This window comes from Chiloscyllium plagiosum, chromosome 16 (assembly GCF_004010195.1).
Source record: "Chiloscyllium plagiosum isolate BGI_BamShark_2017 chromosome 16, ASM401019v2, whole genome shotgun sequence".
NCBI lineage: Eukaryota > Metazoa > Chordata > Chondrichthyes > Orectolobiformes > Hemiscylliidae > Chiloscyllium > Chiloscyllium plagiosum.
In genome coordinates this window covers 31,630,609-31,646,280 of record NC_057725.1, presented here as the reverse complement: position 1 = coordinate 31,646,280, position 15,672 = coordinate 31,630,609, and the positions used below count along the sequence as shown (strand labels likewise).

At 41.3% G+C, this 15,672-nt stretch overlaps 1 protein-coding gene across 2 annotated transcripts in view; it reads right to left on the bottom strand.

The window, feature by feature from the left end:
* Window positions 1-15,672, bottom strand: part of phrf1 (PHD and ring finger domains 1) — a 103,265-nt gene that overhangs the window by 37,677 nt on the left and 49,916 nt on the right. For both annotated transcript variants that reach the window (XM_043705696.1, XM_043705697.1), the window contains exons 8-12: window positions 13,776-13,957; window positions 9,873-10,011; window positions 6,357-6,490; window positions 6,084-6,271; window positions 5,402-5,533 (exon numbers count right to left, since the gene is read on the bottom strand). In XM_043705696.1, the coding sequence (XP_043561631.1) occupies window positions 5,402-5,533; window positions 6,084-6,271; window positions 6,357-6,490; window positions 9,873-10,011; window positions 13,776-13,957 (775 nt within the window). The remainder of the gene's footprint in view (window positions 1-5,401; window positions 5,534-6,083; window positions 6,272-6,356; window positions 6,491-9,872; window positions 10,012-13,775; window positions 13,958-15,672) is intronic.

The window sequence follows — 15,672 nt, the reverse complement described above, 5'->3', positions numbered from 1 at the left end:
AGAGGTCTTGAATGAGTACTTTTCTTCAGTATTTACGAACGAGAGGGACCGTATTGTAGAAGAGGAGAGTGTGAAATGGACTGGTAAGCTAGAAGAGATACCTGTTAGGAAGGAAGATGTGTTGGACATTTTGAACAACTTGAGGATAGACAAGTCCCCCGGGCCTGACGGGATATATCCTAGGATTATGTGGGAAGCAAGAGAGGAAATTGCAGAACTGTTGGCAATGATCTTTTCGTCTTCACTGTCAACGGGGGTGGTGCCAGGGGACTGGAGAGCGGCGAATGTTGTGCCCCTGTTCAAAAAAGGGAATAGTGATAACTCCAGGAATTACAGGCCATTTAGTCTTACTTCGGTGGTAGGCAAAGTAATGGAAAGGGTACTGAGGGATAGGATTTGTGTGTGTCTGGAAAGACACTGCTTGATTAGGAACAGCCAGCACGGATTTGTGAGGGGTAGGTCTTGCCTTACAAGTCTGATTGAATTCTTTGAGGAGGTGACCAAGCATGTGAATGAGGGTACAGCAGTGGATTTAGTGTACATCGATTTTAGTAAGGCATTTGATAAGGTTCCCCATGGTAGGCTTATGCGGAAAGTCAGGAGGCATGGGCTAGTGGGAAGTTTGGCCAGTTGGATAGAGAACTGGCTAACCGGTCGAAGTCAGAGAGTGGTGGTAGATGGTAAATATTCAGTCTGGAGCCCAGTTACAAGTGGAGTTCCGCAGGGATCAGTTCTGGGTCCTCTGCTGTTTGTAATTTTTATTAATGACTTGGAAGAGGGAGTCGAAGGGTGGGTCAGTAAATTTGCAGACGAAGATTTGGTGGAGTTGTGGATAGTGAGGAGGGCTGTTGTCGGCTGCAAAGAGACTTAGATATGATGCAGAGCTGGGCTGAGGAGTGGCAGATGGAGTTCAACCCTGTCAAGTGTGAGGTTGTCCATTTTGGAAGGACAAATAAGAATGTGGAATATAGGGTTAACAGTAGGGTTCTTAGTAAGGTGGAGGAGCAAAGGTATCTTGGGGTCTACGTTCATAGATCTTTGAAAGTTGCCACTCAGGTGGATAGAGCTTGTAAGAAGGCCTATGGTGTATTAGCGTTTGTTAGCAGAGGGATTGAATTCAAGAGTCGTGAGGTGATGTTGCAGCTGTATAGGACCTGGGTAAGGCCACATTTGGAGTACTGTGTGCAGTTCTGGGTGCCTCATTTTAGGAAAGATGTGGAAGCTTTGGAGAGGGTGCAGAGGAGATTTACCAGGATGTTGCCTGGAATGGAGAATAGGTCGTACGAGGATAGGTTGAGAGTGCTAGGCCTTTTCTCATTGGAATGGCGAAGGATGAGGGGTGACTTGATAGAGGTTTATAAGATGATCAGGGGAATAGATAGAGTAGACAGTCAGAGACATTTTCCCCCGGGTACAACAGAGTGTTACGAGGGGATATAAATGTAAGGTGAAGGGTGGAAGGTATAGGGGGGATGTCAGGGGTAGGTTCTTTACCCAGAGAGTGGTGGGGCATGGAATGCGCTGCCTGTGGAAGTGGCAGAGTCAGAATCGTTGGTGACCTTTAAGCGGCAATTGGATAGGTACTTAAGCTTAAACTAGGACAAATGTTCGGCACAACATCATGGGCCGAAAGGCCTGTTCTGTGCTGTATTGTTCTAATCTGAAGATTAAAGTTTATAAATGAAAAGTTCATGGAATCCAGGAGAAAGTGGCACGTTAGATCAAAAATTGGCTCAGTGGCAGGAAGCAAAAGGTTGCAATTGATGGCATTTTTAAACTATTAGTTTTGTGGGATCATTGCTGGGTCTCTTACCATTCATTGTACAGCAAACCTTTTATTACCTGCACCCACAGGACCAGAGTCAATCGAGAGACCAATAGATTCAATGTAAAGAAACACATTAATATACACCTTACTGTTTTCTTTATTTACAGTGTAAACCACTTTAATAATAATGCAACTTTGCCTTAAATAAAACTTAACAGCAGACAGCCTTTTCACTAGCACCCTCAAACTGGCGACTCAGGCATTGTGGCGATAGCAAAAGTACAATAAACTTGCGTTATTTCAGCTATATAACTTTTGCCAATTTATCGACAGTGCTGTTTCAAACAACATCTGCTGTACATACTATATACCCCTTTGTTTTGGTATAAATGTAAGGGGCAAGATTAAAAGGGTTGCAGATGGTGGATGTGGGGTGGATAATGAGGAAGAAAGCTTTAGTCTCCAAGAAGATATCAAAAGATTGATGAGATAGGCAAAAAATGGCAATCTGGAGGTAACACATTTAAGGTGGTCAAGGCAAGGGAATAAGCAATAAATGATTGGATACTGCAAATCTAAAGGAAAAAGGGAACTCCGGGGTTTGTTTCTGTGGAACCCTGAAGTTATCTTCAGAACCAAGAGAAAGTTGGTAAAGAAGACATAGGGTAAACTTCTTTCACTGACCAAGATTTAGAATGAGAGATCAGAAATGAGAGATGAGAAGATACTGGAACTATATAAAACTTCAGCTACAGCTAAAGTACTGTTCACAGTTCTGATCACGCATTACAGGGCAGGTGTGATCATGTCATGGTGAGTACAGAAGAGATTTACAAGGATGTTGCCAGGAATGGAGAATTTTAGCTGTGAGGAAAGATTTGACAATACTGGTGTTCACTGAGGCGGCAAAAGGGAGAATGAATTGAGATGTATACAATTATGAGGGTGCCGTAATGTGGTTCCAAAAGAGAGGAATTATAACACAGCTTAATCTCCAAGATGCACAAAACATTGGGAAAACAGCACAAAGAGAGAAAAAATCTATTCTGATTAGCAGAGAGGTCATAAGAGTTAAAGCAATTGAAGAACTTCAACAGAGTTGAAGAGGAACCTTTTTCATCCAGAATGTAGCAATTGTCCAGAACAGTCTGTCTCAAAGATAGAGCTAGAAATCCTCATCACATTTTTTTTTTAAATAAATATTTTTATTGAAAAAAGGATTTTAGTTCTTTTTACAAAATTACAAAACCAATACAAAATAGAATGACAACTTTATAATATAATAGCAATAGTAGAAAACAAACTACTACTCTACTCAACAGACTACAGAAACACAAAGAAACCCTATAAAAACTACAGTTCAATTAATAACCAAGGAGAAAGAAAAAAAAAATAAACAGATGAAATAAAATTAAACCAAGTTATAACAAGGTAACTTAAATGATATTCAATTAAATTACTGCACTCAACGCAATCTCAGCACAGCTTCCCACTACTGGGAGCAATAGTAAGTAGACCCACATTTGTTGGGGATTTTTCCTTCCAAGGACCCCCAGACTGACAGACACAGTCCTCACGGCTAAACAAAGGCCCTGAACAATATAGCCGATATATCTACATCAATATCATTTAAAAAGTGCCACCATGTTCTGTAAAACAATTCCATTTTCTGGTGCCCCATAATCGTAATGAAGTTCAGAGGTATGTGTTCCATGACTATCCTACGCCAACTTGAGAGTTTTGGGGGATTCTTCGACATACGGCTCATTAGAATGTTCTTCCTCGCGCAAAAAGAAAGAACATTAAACAATTTCTTCTCGTGCGCATCCAGGGATAGAAGATTTGGGAGACCCAAAAGGAGGGATACAGGATCCAATCTAACCTCAGTTCTCAAAACCTTTACCAAAGCACTCGCTATGTCATCCCAATACCTGCCGGTCTTGTGACATGACCACAAGCAGTGAGTAAGAGTACAACCTCCACTTTACACTTGGGACACTCCTGTCTTGAATTTTGCAAGTTGTTCTGGTGCTAGGTGAGCCCTACGGAGTACCTTCAGTTGAATAGCCTGGGTCCTATTACAAATCGAGATCTTCCTAACATTTTCCCAGATATCCTCCCACATCTCTGAGGAGATTTCCACCCCTAATTCTTGAGTCCAGGTTTGATATAGCCTTTCAATGTCCTTCGAAACATTACTACCTAACAAATGATAGAGTGCGCTAACAGAGAGGGTGCCCATAGACCGGAGCACTCTCTTCTTCATGTCCGATTTGTAAGGATTAACCATTAATGTAGTCCTTTTTTGCACGGTCTCTAACCTGGAAGTAATGAAAGAGATCCTTCCTAGGCAGCTTGAACTTCTGACTCAACTGTTCGAAGGACATCATGCCCTCCTCGTCAAATAGATCTCCCAAACAGGAGATTCCTCTGGACTCCCAGAGGCTTAAAGCAGGAGTCCATTGAACCCGGCTGGAATCCTGACATTCCCACTATGGGAGTGAAAGGACTCATTACATTTTTTAAAAGTTTGGATATGTACTTAAGGAGCCATAACATACAGGACTATGGGTCAATAGCTGGTAATGGCACAGGATTAGATAATTCTTTTAGAAATAGTCTCCGCTATGTCCTAAATCTTTCTGTGTTAATATATAAGATGTTTAAAGATCACAGTGAAGCAACCTGATGAAATAAATCCAAGGAAAATTATGTAGGAACACCATAAGCCAGTGACTCATTGAACATAAATGTGAGATGGACGGTTGGAGAATTTTCAATAGATGTCATCCAGGCAGTCATACTTAATATGGGTAACCATATTGGCTTAACATGATTCCAAGATCTCTCCTGGCACATGTGAGATAAAATTATTAATCCACAAAATAAAAGCGAATCATGATGCCTAAGCTTTTTCTTTTTATCAAAGAACACTTAACAGTTCAAAATACAAGAATGTTAAATTTCAAACAACTGCAACAATTTATATCAGAGGAAAATAGGGTGCTGAATGGTTGGATAAGTCAACTCTGATTAGCTGAAGCATTGCTATATGAGAATAACAACAGCCAGAAGAATATGCTGCTTATTTCTTAATAAGCAGAGAACAGACCTTACTCAACCAGCCCACATATGCAAATCCCAAAACAAAGCGTCTGCTTACATATGATTCTGCACCTGAACTGTTCTGAGTGAGCTAATAGTTACATAAACAATTTAAGGTATTCATTCAAGCTCACAACATGGTTCAGTTGCTGAAAGTGACGTAAAATCATATGCAAGGACACGTACTCTACAAGGAACTAGAATATGTTCAACTCCTGTGCCGATTCTGAATTACTGGAAGCATGGGGAACTTGCAGCTCTATGTAGCTTTCGCCATGGAAGTCCTTCAACCAGAGTAGATTCGCCAACCAATTAGCATTCTTTTTCAGCAATATTCAAAACAGTATTTAGAAACAGCAAACACTGAGTTTACAAAGAAAGATGGTGCTAAACAAAACCATGCAATTGTAAGTTGTCTAAATCTTAATGGGGAGGATAGGGTAGGATAGGATTTTTAACATTTCTATTATGTTAAAGGGCTTACCAAACAACAAGTCACAGTAACAATCCACCAATAGACTTTCCTACCTTGAGATTTTTACAGAGATTGGTCGGGCTACAGGCCGATGAGATCGTAAAGCTGAGCGGGAAAGAATTCTTCTTTTGTTGCTAACAAGTGACCTGGGGCTTGATGTTTCCCTGTCCAAAGGTCCAGCAGCACTGAAAAATAACATTTATTTCTAAATCAGTTTTCTCAAGAAGCTTAAGCTATTAGTAATTTTACATTTCAAATGACAGCCAACTAGTTATTCATCTCATAAATCTAACAAGTCCTGAGGAGCTTTGCAAAGTATACAGCACAAAAGTACATAACAAATAGACAGTTTGGCCTATTCATCATTCAATATCATCCTGGCTGACTCTGTAGCACAATTTCACTTTCTGCCTGCTCCCCATATTGCTAAATTTCCAGACAGACCAACATTTTGTCTATTTCAGTTTTAACTACACTCAACAAAGGAAAGTTCATGATCTTCTGCAGTAGGCTATCCAGCATTAACACATTCCTACAAAATCCACCTCCTTATGTACAGATCCTTTAAGTCTCATCTCTATCCTGTTTTTCACCTCTTCTGTCTTGTGGCCTTTTCAACAGTCTCAAACTTTTCGTGGCTATGATCTTGCATACTCCCCCCGAGGTCTGAGCCTAGAATTTGTAAGCAAACCTCTGAGAAATACATTAGAAGAATCACATCATTAGGAAACTAACCTTTCAAATGGGTCCAGGTCATTTGGATCACCATATACAGATAATGAGGCTGCTCCAATATCTGTTCGCATAGACTTCAGGGATGGTTCCAGTGGCCTGTACACAGAGGGAACTGAAATGCCATTTACAGGCTTTCCAAGGCCAAGATTCTTTGCAATGCGTGACCGTGCTGTGAAACTTAATTTAATCTATTTAAGAACACAAAAGTGTTACCCAGATATTTGACTGCAAATTGAGAAATACAGTACAGAACAACAATAATGAGGTTCTCACCGCCTTCTTCTTTCCCTTCCTTCTTTTCACTTTTCTCCTCCGTTTCCTTGCAGGTTTTCCAATGACCTTAGTTCCAGATGCCAGACTGGTTTTGCCAGAAAGTTTCTTTGTTCCAGCTTTTTTCCTCTTTTTACCTGGAAAGGCCACAGTAAGGTCACATCATAAGTCAGCACGTTCAAGCTCTGAATGATTACTGCAAGGTTAGAAACATAAAGTCTTAACACCAAATGTCATTCTGTGATCAGAAATGCAGTCAGGCCCATTTAAAATACTCCTATTCATACTCACCATGTGCCCTCTATAACCACCAAGAGCACCCCCATGTCCTGATCCCAATCCATATGTAAAAAGGAAAAAGTAAAAGAATCTTTGCTTCACTGGTTAGAACAACAGTAAGAGAAGGCCTCCATGAAATATCTAATAGAGTAACATGATATACTTGTAAATAATAGCCTGATTAATGGCAAACAAAGTCATAGAAAATGCAGAACAGTAAATTATGCAAGAAAGAAATGTTTGGAACAATTTATAAATGGACTGACTCAATAGTTCCAAGCCCTTTTTAAATAGTTCAACAGTGACTGGGACTCTCAGCTGTAGTATTCAGCTGAATAAGCCTTGGTAATTTGGTGCAGCACATCTGATTTATGGTATCTTCTTCATCTAGTAGTCCCTCAAAATGAAGAGGATACTTGGCACAGAGTATAGCTGATGACAAGAACCTAGGCGAGGCTGGTACAATTGCAACAGTTAAGAGGCATTTGGATGGGTATATGAATAGGAAGGGTTTGGAGGGATATGGGCCGGGTGCTGGCAGGTGGGACTAGATTGGGTTGGGATATCTGGTCAGCATGGACGGGTTGGACCGAAGGGTCTGTTTCCATGCTGTACATCTCTATGACTCTATGACTCTATGATTGACAGAGTATACTTTAGAAAAGGAACCTAGGCAAAGGGATTTCTCAAGGAAGTATGGCGAAACTGGAGGGCCTCTAATACAATGTTGGAAGTATTATCGGTACGACAGATGAGCTGAGGATGTGGATTGACATGTGAAATTGTAATGATGTTGCCCTCACATGGATGAGGGAGAGGCAGGAATGGCAACTCAACATTCTGGCGTACAGGATCTTCAGGTGGGTGGGTGTAAAAGAGATGGTGGTGTTGTATTTGTTATTCAAGGAGTCAATTGCTGCAGTAAGGAGGGACAATATTTTGAAATATCTACCTCCCCTTGAAAAGAAGAACCAGAAGTGACATCACCCACTTTAAGAAACCAAGACCTATAAATAGAGGGGCGGGACATACCGCCAGCGCTTCACTGGAGATTCTCATTGATGATGTTACCTAGCATGGTGACGAAAAGTCTGAAAACAAACCTTCAAGCTCAGTGAGCTAACGTATATACTTATCAACCTGAGCTACAAATCTTCTCAAAAATCGCTAAGATATGACAAATAAATCTGCGGATGACATGAAGATTGGCCAGGTGGTTGACAGTGAGGAAGATGACCTTAGGATACAAATGGATTAGTCAGATGAGTAGATCAGTGGCAGATAGAATATAACCCTAAGTGTGAGGTGATGGATTTTGGAAGAGGCAAGAAGGCAAGGAAGTACTTAATGAATGGCAGGAAACCTTGAGGAACAGAGGGATCTTGAGGTGCTAGGCAACCGATCCCTGACGACAGGAGAGGTTAACACGATGGTTAAGGCGGTATACAAGACAATTGCCTCTATCATAATAGATACAGATTATAAGAGCAGGAATGGTATGTTGGAGATGTATGGGAGTTTACTTAAGTCAAAGTACAGTACTGTGAGGAATTCTGGATTCCGTACCAAAGGAAGGATATGATTGCACCAGAGGGGCAGCAGAGGAGATTCACCAGGGTGTTGCCGTGGATGCAGCATCTTAGCTACGAAGAGAGGTTGGATAAGTTCAGGTTGTTTTTTTTTTGAAGCAGAGAAGATTGGGGATTCTGATTGAGGAGCATGAGGAGAGTAGACAGAAACCAGTCGTTCTCCTTAGTTGAACAGTCAATACCTAGAGGGTACACTTTTAAGGTGAAAGGTGTGAAGTTTAGATGGGATTTAAGGAAAACCTTATTCAATCAGAGGATACTAGTGGTCTGGATACACTAACTGGGAGGATAGTTGAGACAAGAAATCTCACAACCTTTAAAAGATACTTGGCTGAGCACTTGAAGTGTGCTAAAATTGAAGTGTGCACGCCTAGTGCTGGAAAGTAGGACTTTCAGAATCACAAGAGTCATACAGCAGTTAAACAGATCCTTCAGGCCAACAATTCCAAGCTAATCATGTTCCCATGGGCTGCATTTGACCCATTATCCCCAAATCTTTCCTATTGATGTACTTATCCAAATGTCTTTTAAATGTTGTAGCTGTATGTGTCCACCACTTCCTCTGGCAATTCATTCCACATATGAACTACTCAGTCTAAAAAAGTTGCCCCCCCATGTCCTTTTTAAATCTTTTTTCTATAATCTTAAAAAATATGCTCCCTAGTTTTGAACTCCCACACGTTAAGGAAAAGATCCTGGCTAATCACTTTATCTATGCTCTCTATCATTTTATAAACCTCTACAAGGTCACACCTTAATCTTCATGCTCCAGTGAATAGGTGACAACTTATCATTATAACTCAAACTCTCCATTCCCAGCATCATCCTGGCGAATGTTTTCTGAATCCTTTCTCATTTAATAATATCCTTCCTATAGCAGGGCAACATGAACTATACACAGTACTTCAGGGCTTGTGTAAATTTAGTTTATTTTTGCTGGTACAGACTCAATGGACTTTAGGGCCTCTTCTGAACTGTATGGTTCCATGATTCTTTAGTTGGGTTATATACTAGTAGCCTGTATCTGTGCTTTTCAGTACTAGTAGTTGTACTGATACAACATTGAAACCAACTACAAGTATACAACGCAACACTCTTCTTCCTATTAGCTCTCTAAACAAAGACCACCCCTTTTCCCACCTAAAATGGTTCTCCTTGTACATGAACTGTTACTTATATTTAGAGCATGGCAAAATTATTGCTTGCTTACTTTGTATTAGTACTAGTACAAAGTAAGCAAGCAATAATTTTGCCATGCTCCAAGTATACATAACAGTAAATGTACAAGGAGAACCATTTTTGCTGGGAAAAAAGGACAGTCTTTGATTAGAGAACTAATAGGAAAGAGAGATGAGCAATGATGTGAAAGTTAATGGGAAAACAAGAAAGGTTTTAATGAGAGTTGATGAGAAAGGAAACAGGGCTTTGATCAGAGTAATGAGAGAGGATAGGCTATGACACTAGAAAAATCAGGAGGGAAGTAAGGAGATTAGTGGCAGATTTTAAATTGGCTTTAATGGGGACATTAATGGAAAAGAAGCAAGTGTTTTGATAGGACAGTCAATGGTGGGAGGGAGATGGCAATATTTAGGTATAGGAGCATTAGTTTTTACACCTGTTTTTTCAAATGTTTGAACCTAGTCACAATTACCTGATCTTTTCCTACGTTTCTTTGTGCTTTGAGCTCTTGGAGTGAGAGGCCGATGATACACAGCTGTATTTAAGCCTGCAACAACTGCTTCAATAGTTTCATCTAGTAGGCTTGCATTCATCAGATACGGTGGTACATGCTGTAGATAAAAACCAGCATGAGTTACATAACTAGCCTACGAACATATTTAAAGTCTCTTTTACTGCATTCTGGTAATTGCAAATCAAGTTTCTCATTTTGTTTTATACAAAAAGAGAAATAGCTGGAAAAATTCATCAGATCTGGCAGCATCTGTGGAGAGAAAGTAGAGTTAACATTTTGGGTCCAGTGAACCTTCTTCAGAACCTTTCTCCACCAATTTCTGTTTTTGTTATAGATCACCAGCTCTTTAGCTTTTTTTTCCCTCAGCTTCTTTATGTTTGGCATGATACAAAATTGAAAAGTCTGTTGTTGGAAAAGCACAGCAGGTCAGGCAGCATCCAAGAAGCAGGACAATTGACATTTTGGGCATAGGCCCTTCATCAGGAATTTGGGGGGTGTTGGAGAAGGGGGCTGAGAGATAAATAGGAAGGTGGGGGTAAGGGGGTGGAAGGCAGCTGGGAATGTGATAGGTAGATGCAGATGGGGAGGGTGATGGTGATAGATCGGTGGGGAGGGTGGAGCTGATAGGTGGGAAGGAAGATGGACAGATAGGACAGTTCAAGAGGGTGGTGTCGAGTTGAAGAATTGGATCTGGGAAGGTCCCTCCAACCACACTGCATCAATGTCGGCTTCGCCAGTTTCCTCATCTCCCCTTCCTCCTCACCTCATCCCAGATCCAACCCTCCAACTCGGCACCGCCATCTTGAACTGTCATACTTGTTCATCCTCCTTTCCAACTTTCAGCTCCACCCTCCCCACCGATCTATCACTATCACCCTCCCCATCTGCATTTACCTATCGCATTCCCAGCTACCTTTATGTCTCAGCTCCCGCCCCCCCAGCACGTCAACTTTTCTGTTCCTCAGATGCTGCCTGACCTGCTGTGTTTTTCCAGCTCCACACTTTTCAACTCTGATTTTTCCAGCATCTGCAGTCCTCACTTTCTCCCATGATACAAAATTGATTAAAAAATGAATCTTTGTTATAATAACCATGATCCCAGACACATATTGTAATCCCAATGGTTTTATGCTTAAAAACAGTGGTTAGAACCATGTAGTCCTTCCAATAATTCACTTCCAAACATGCTCAGACAGCAGTGTCAACAGGATGATCTATCTTGGCCTCCTACTGAGGTCACTAACATCACAGGTGCTAATCCTGAGCCAATTTAATCCATACCATGTAATAATAAGAAATAGTTGAAGGCATTAACCACAGTAAACGCTGGGGTCAGACAATATCCTGGCTGTTGTATGGAAGGTGCTCCAGAACTAACCATGCCCTGGCCAAGCTGTTCCATTACAGCTATAACATTGACATGCACCCAACAATGTGGAAAATTGCCCAGGTTCACAATAAGTAGGATAAATTCAAGCTTATTGATTTCCATTGGTCTACTCTCAATCAACAAAGTATTGAAAGTTGTCATCAACAATGTCAATAAATGTCACACACAGCAAAGACTTTTGCACTGATGCTTAGTTTGAGTTCCACCAGAGCAATGTGGCTCCAGATCTAGCTTTGGTGCAAACATGGTCAAAACAGCTGAACAGCAGATGCAAGGCAAGACCAACTGCCCAAGACCTCAAGGTAACATTTGGCCAAATGTGGCATTCAGGCCCCTACGAAAATGAGCCAATGAGAATTGGGGAAAACTCTCTACCAAACATCATATCTGGTAGAAAGGAAAATGGTTCTGCTTGCTTGAGACCAAGCAAGTATTCCTCAGGTTAGCATGTCAGGCTTAACCATTGTCAGCTGCCTCATCAATGACTTTCCCTCTATCATAAAAGGTGGGGATGATTGCTGATGAACGGAGGATGTTCAGTACATGGCTCCTCAGATGTGAAAGTGTACATCCATTTACAGTAAGACCCGGACAGCATTCAGGCTGGGATTGATAAGCGGCAAGTAGAATTCAAACCACTTAAGTGTCAGGGAATGACCATCTCCAACAGAGAGTCGACTCCATCCACCCAACACCACCAAACTGATATGCAACAGTGGGGAGTTAGTGAGAGTTGGAATATCAAGTCTGCTAAATGGCTTCCCAGCATTGACACATTAATATACCATGTGGTATCTGTGTCAATACTGAAATGGGGCGCAATCACATGATTAGTGTCTGAAGTACCTTGTTCAGTGTGGTCTCAGTACTTGTTCACAAGTGGATTAGGTTCAGTGGGGAAATTATCTATGTAATGAGACTGTCATATTGGAAGAAAATTCCTGAGCACTGAGCTGGCCAATTAGTCAGTGAAATCACAATTATTAATGTTAGCAGAGAAGTAAAGAACCAGGAATCACACTTGTGAGTAGCTCCTGGTACAAAACAGGAGCTACTCACAATTGTTTAACGAGGGTAGGATCATGAGTAGGGATGGGTGATGGATGTCACTGCAATGAACACATTTCAGCATTACTCACAAATAGAAGTCACTGACACAGACAAAACCAAGGACCGCTGTGTGAATCACTTCACTTAGTCAACTGAATCTAAACATGAAGGAGATAAACTGAAAACTCACTGCAATGCTAAGATGAGATTTTTGGGACACCTAAAATTCTAAGAACTGCCACTAAATCAAATAATTTATGAATATGACCAAAGAGATTACAACTACAAAGCCATAAATTAGTTTAAAAAGGCACCAATTACAAGAATCTCATTTCACAGTAGCAGTTGCAGTGAAACAATCAGTGCTCACTCATCATTATTCGTACAAAACTGACAGCAACTTCAGGAATCCACACAGGCAAAATAATGCAGAAAGCTAGAATTTTCTTTTAATGGAATGAGGGCATCACTGGCCAGATCAGCATTTACTGCCTATCTCTAATTGCCAAGAGGGTAGATAAGAGTCAACCACATTGCTATGTGTCTGGAGTCACATGTAAGCCAGACCAACTTCCTGCAGGACATTAAGGAATTTGATGCTAATGATTCTGTGCTTTTTCATAGGTCATGCAGCTGAAGTTGCCAGACTGCAACTGATTAGAAATTAGAAAGCTGACAAGAGATTTCCCAATAATGTTGCAATATTATTAATAACATTTAAAATTTACACTTTATTAAAGAAGTGAGACTGATTTTCTTAACGATTTGCAAATCGTAACTATTGATAAAGAACATAAGTGACTCTTGATTAGTGTAATGTCAACCATTTCTATATTGATAAAAAAAGTCCAATTTTTAATAAAGTTTGATTTTTCAGTTTCTAATATGAATGATCCAATCTTGAGTTCACTCTATACAATTTAATTAAAAATGAAAATCAATACATTTTACTTCACAATTTGCTGTCTGTGAGAGCATATTTCAAAGTGTCTAGCTATTTATTGAACTTGAAGGTATTCATGCTGCTGTGTATTTAGACGATCTCCTCAACTTGGTGCAAGATTCAAACATTGGGAAGGATGAAAGACACCACAGAGATTACTAGATCTCCATAAGCATCTTACTTGGACACCCAAAGAAGTGCCTTGCTTTATCTCTAAACACAAAAATACACCTATTTCAAAACAATCCATCATTCCGCTAATATATCAGGACAAGAATTTCTAGGTTACAGGACAGTTAATATATTCTTGAGGCAAATACTTCTCAGCAGTGGCATAAGCCTGCAGGAGCTCAGATATGGACATATCCTAAGGTATATTTGAAACATCATTGCATAATGTCCACTGTGCTGTCTTGACTTTGTTTTGTACAGAGATAGTTGTGAATCACACGGCTTTATGTTCAGAAATTCAGCATACCTCAATTTGATGAGCACGGGTAATCCTGCTCCGGTTTACATTTTCCCGTACACGTTCACTTTGGCGAGTCCTTGCAATAGCACGAGTTCTTCTAGCAGAGGGACGTAACCGGGAAGTAGTGGGTTCTTGTGCTGCATCAGCAACGAGGAAGGCAACTTCTTCTTCATCAATCTCCTCAACCACTACAAACAGAGGCAAATGAGATCAGTTATTATTCTTATAACATCTTTTTTGACTACCTTTGCCCATTTGCTAGCTTCAGTACAAACTAAGAAAGAATCCAACTTACTGCTTCCATAACACAGTGCAATTAGCTGCTGACCTGAAAGGACCATTCCATTGCAAACATAATCTGGGTAAAAAGGTCCAAGAGTGATGATCAGACGGTTGGGCACCAAGTCAACAGCAACATATATATATTTGGCACCTTAAATTTAGTGAAAAGTCTTAGGTCTTCTAATTGAGAATAGAACATTACAACTAAGATATAAAAGTAAACTGTGCAACAGGTGACCTGTGAATTAGACTAGATTAGATTAGATTATATTAGATTCACTACAGTGTGGAAACAGGCCCTACAGTCCAACAAGTCCACACCGACCCTCTGAAGACTAACCCACCCCCCTCTGACTAATGCACCTAACACTATAAACAATTTAGCATGGCCAATTCACCTAACCTGCACATCTTTGGATTGTGGGAGGAAACCGGAGCACCCAAAGGAAACCCACGCAGACACAGGGGGAATGTGCAAACTCCACAAAGCCAGTCGCCCAAGGCTGGAATCGAACCTGGAACCCTGGCGCTGTGAGGCAACAGTACTAACCACTGTGCCACCATGCTGGCCACTGAAGAGATACGTTAAAGCAAATACAGGCACGTAGAACTGGAAGATTTCCCCTTAAAGAGAGAACCTCTCAACAGCTATAAAGAAGAAAAACTGAGACTGGAAGAGCAACAAGCAGGAAAATGAGTGATTTCACTTATCCCAGGCCTGGAGATGCAGCAGTAATTTGGCTGGATGGGGTATGGGAAGATTTCACTGAGAAAATGAAAGCAAGTGAGGAGGAAGTGAATGAGAGCCAGGCTACCAGGAAGTGGAGGATGGGTGGGGGGGTCATGGTAAGTTGGAAGGGGTAAGCAGTTGTAGCAGACCCTGGGATGACAGGGTGTGAGGAGTGTGGAGTCTGTAAAGGAGGGAGGGCAAGGTGTAAGTGAGTGGACGTGAGGACAATTGGGCTTGAGGTTGTGGTTGTATAGTGGAGCTGCAGGTTCAGGGGTTGCTGCATGATAGAAAATAGAACTGTACAATACAGGAATGAGCCCTTCGGTCCATGGTGTTGTGCTAAACGTGACACCAAATAAAACTAATCCCTTCTCTCTCTGCTTTTCTCAGCAGAGAGCGGCGCGAGCTGGGCGGAAGTGAGGTTGGAGCGCAGAGCTGGTCGGGAAGGTAAGTGATTGATATTTGAGTGGGTGTGTTCTAGTCCCCAGGCCCTACACAGTAGGGCCTCCCTCCCATCCTCCTCCTCTAACCAAACTTTAAAGTTCACAGGTAAGCTACTCAGTGTTCTCGCTTTGGAGACGAAGTGTAGAGTAATGGCAGCGCAGGCAGTGGAATGTTCCTCCAGCAGGATGTTTGAGGTAAGGGTGACCACCGATACTCCTGCCGACTTCATCTGCAGGAAATGCAGTCAGATCCTGCTCCTCACAGAATGAGTTAGAGAACTGGAACTGGAGTTGGATGAACTGAGGATTATTCGAGAGGCTGAGAAGGTGATAGATAGAAGCTACAGGGACATAGTTACGCCAGAGAACAGAGGTAGCTGGGTAACAGTTAGAGGTGGGAAGGGGCAGGCAGTGCAGGGATCCCCTGTGGTCATTCCCCTAAACAATA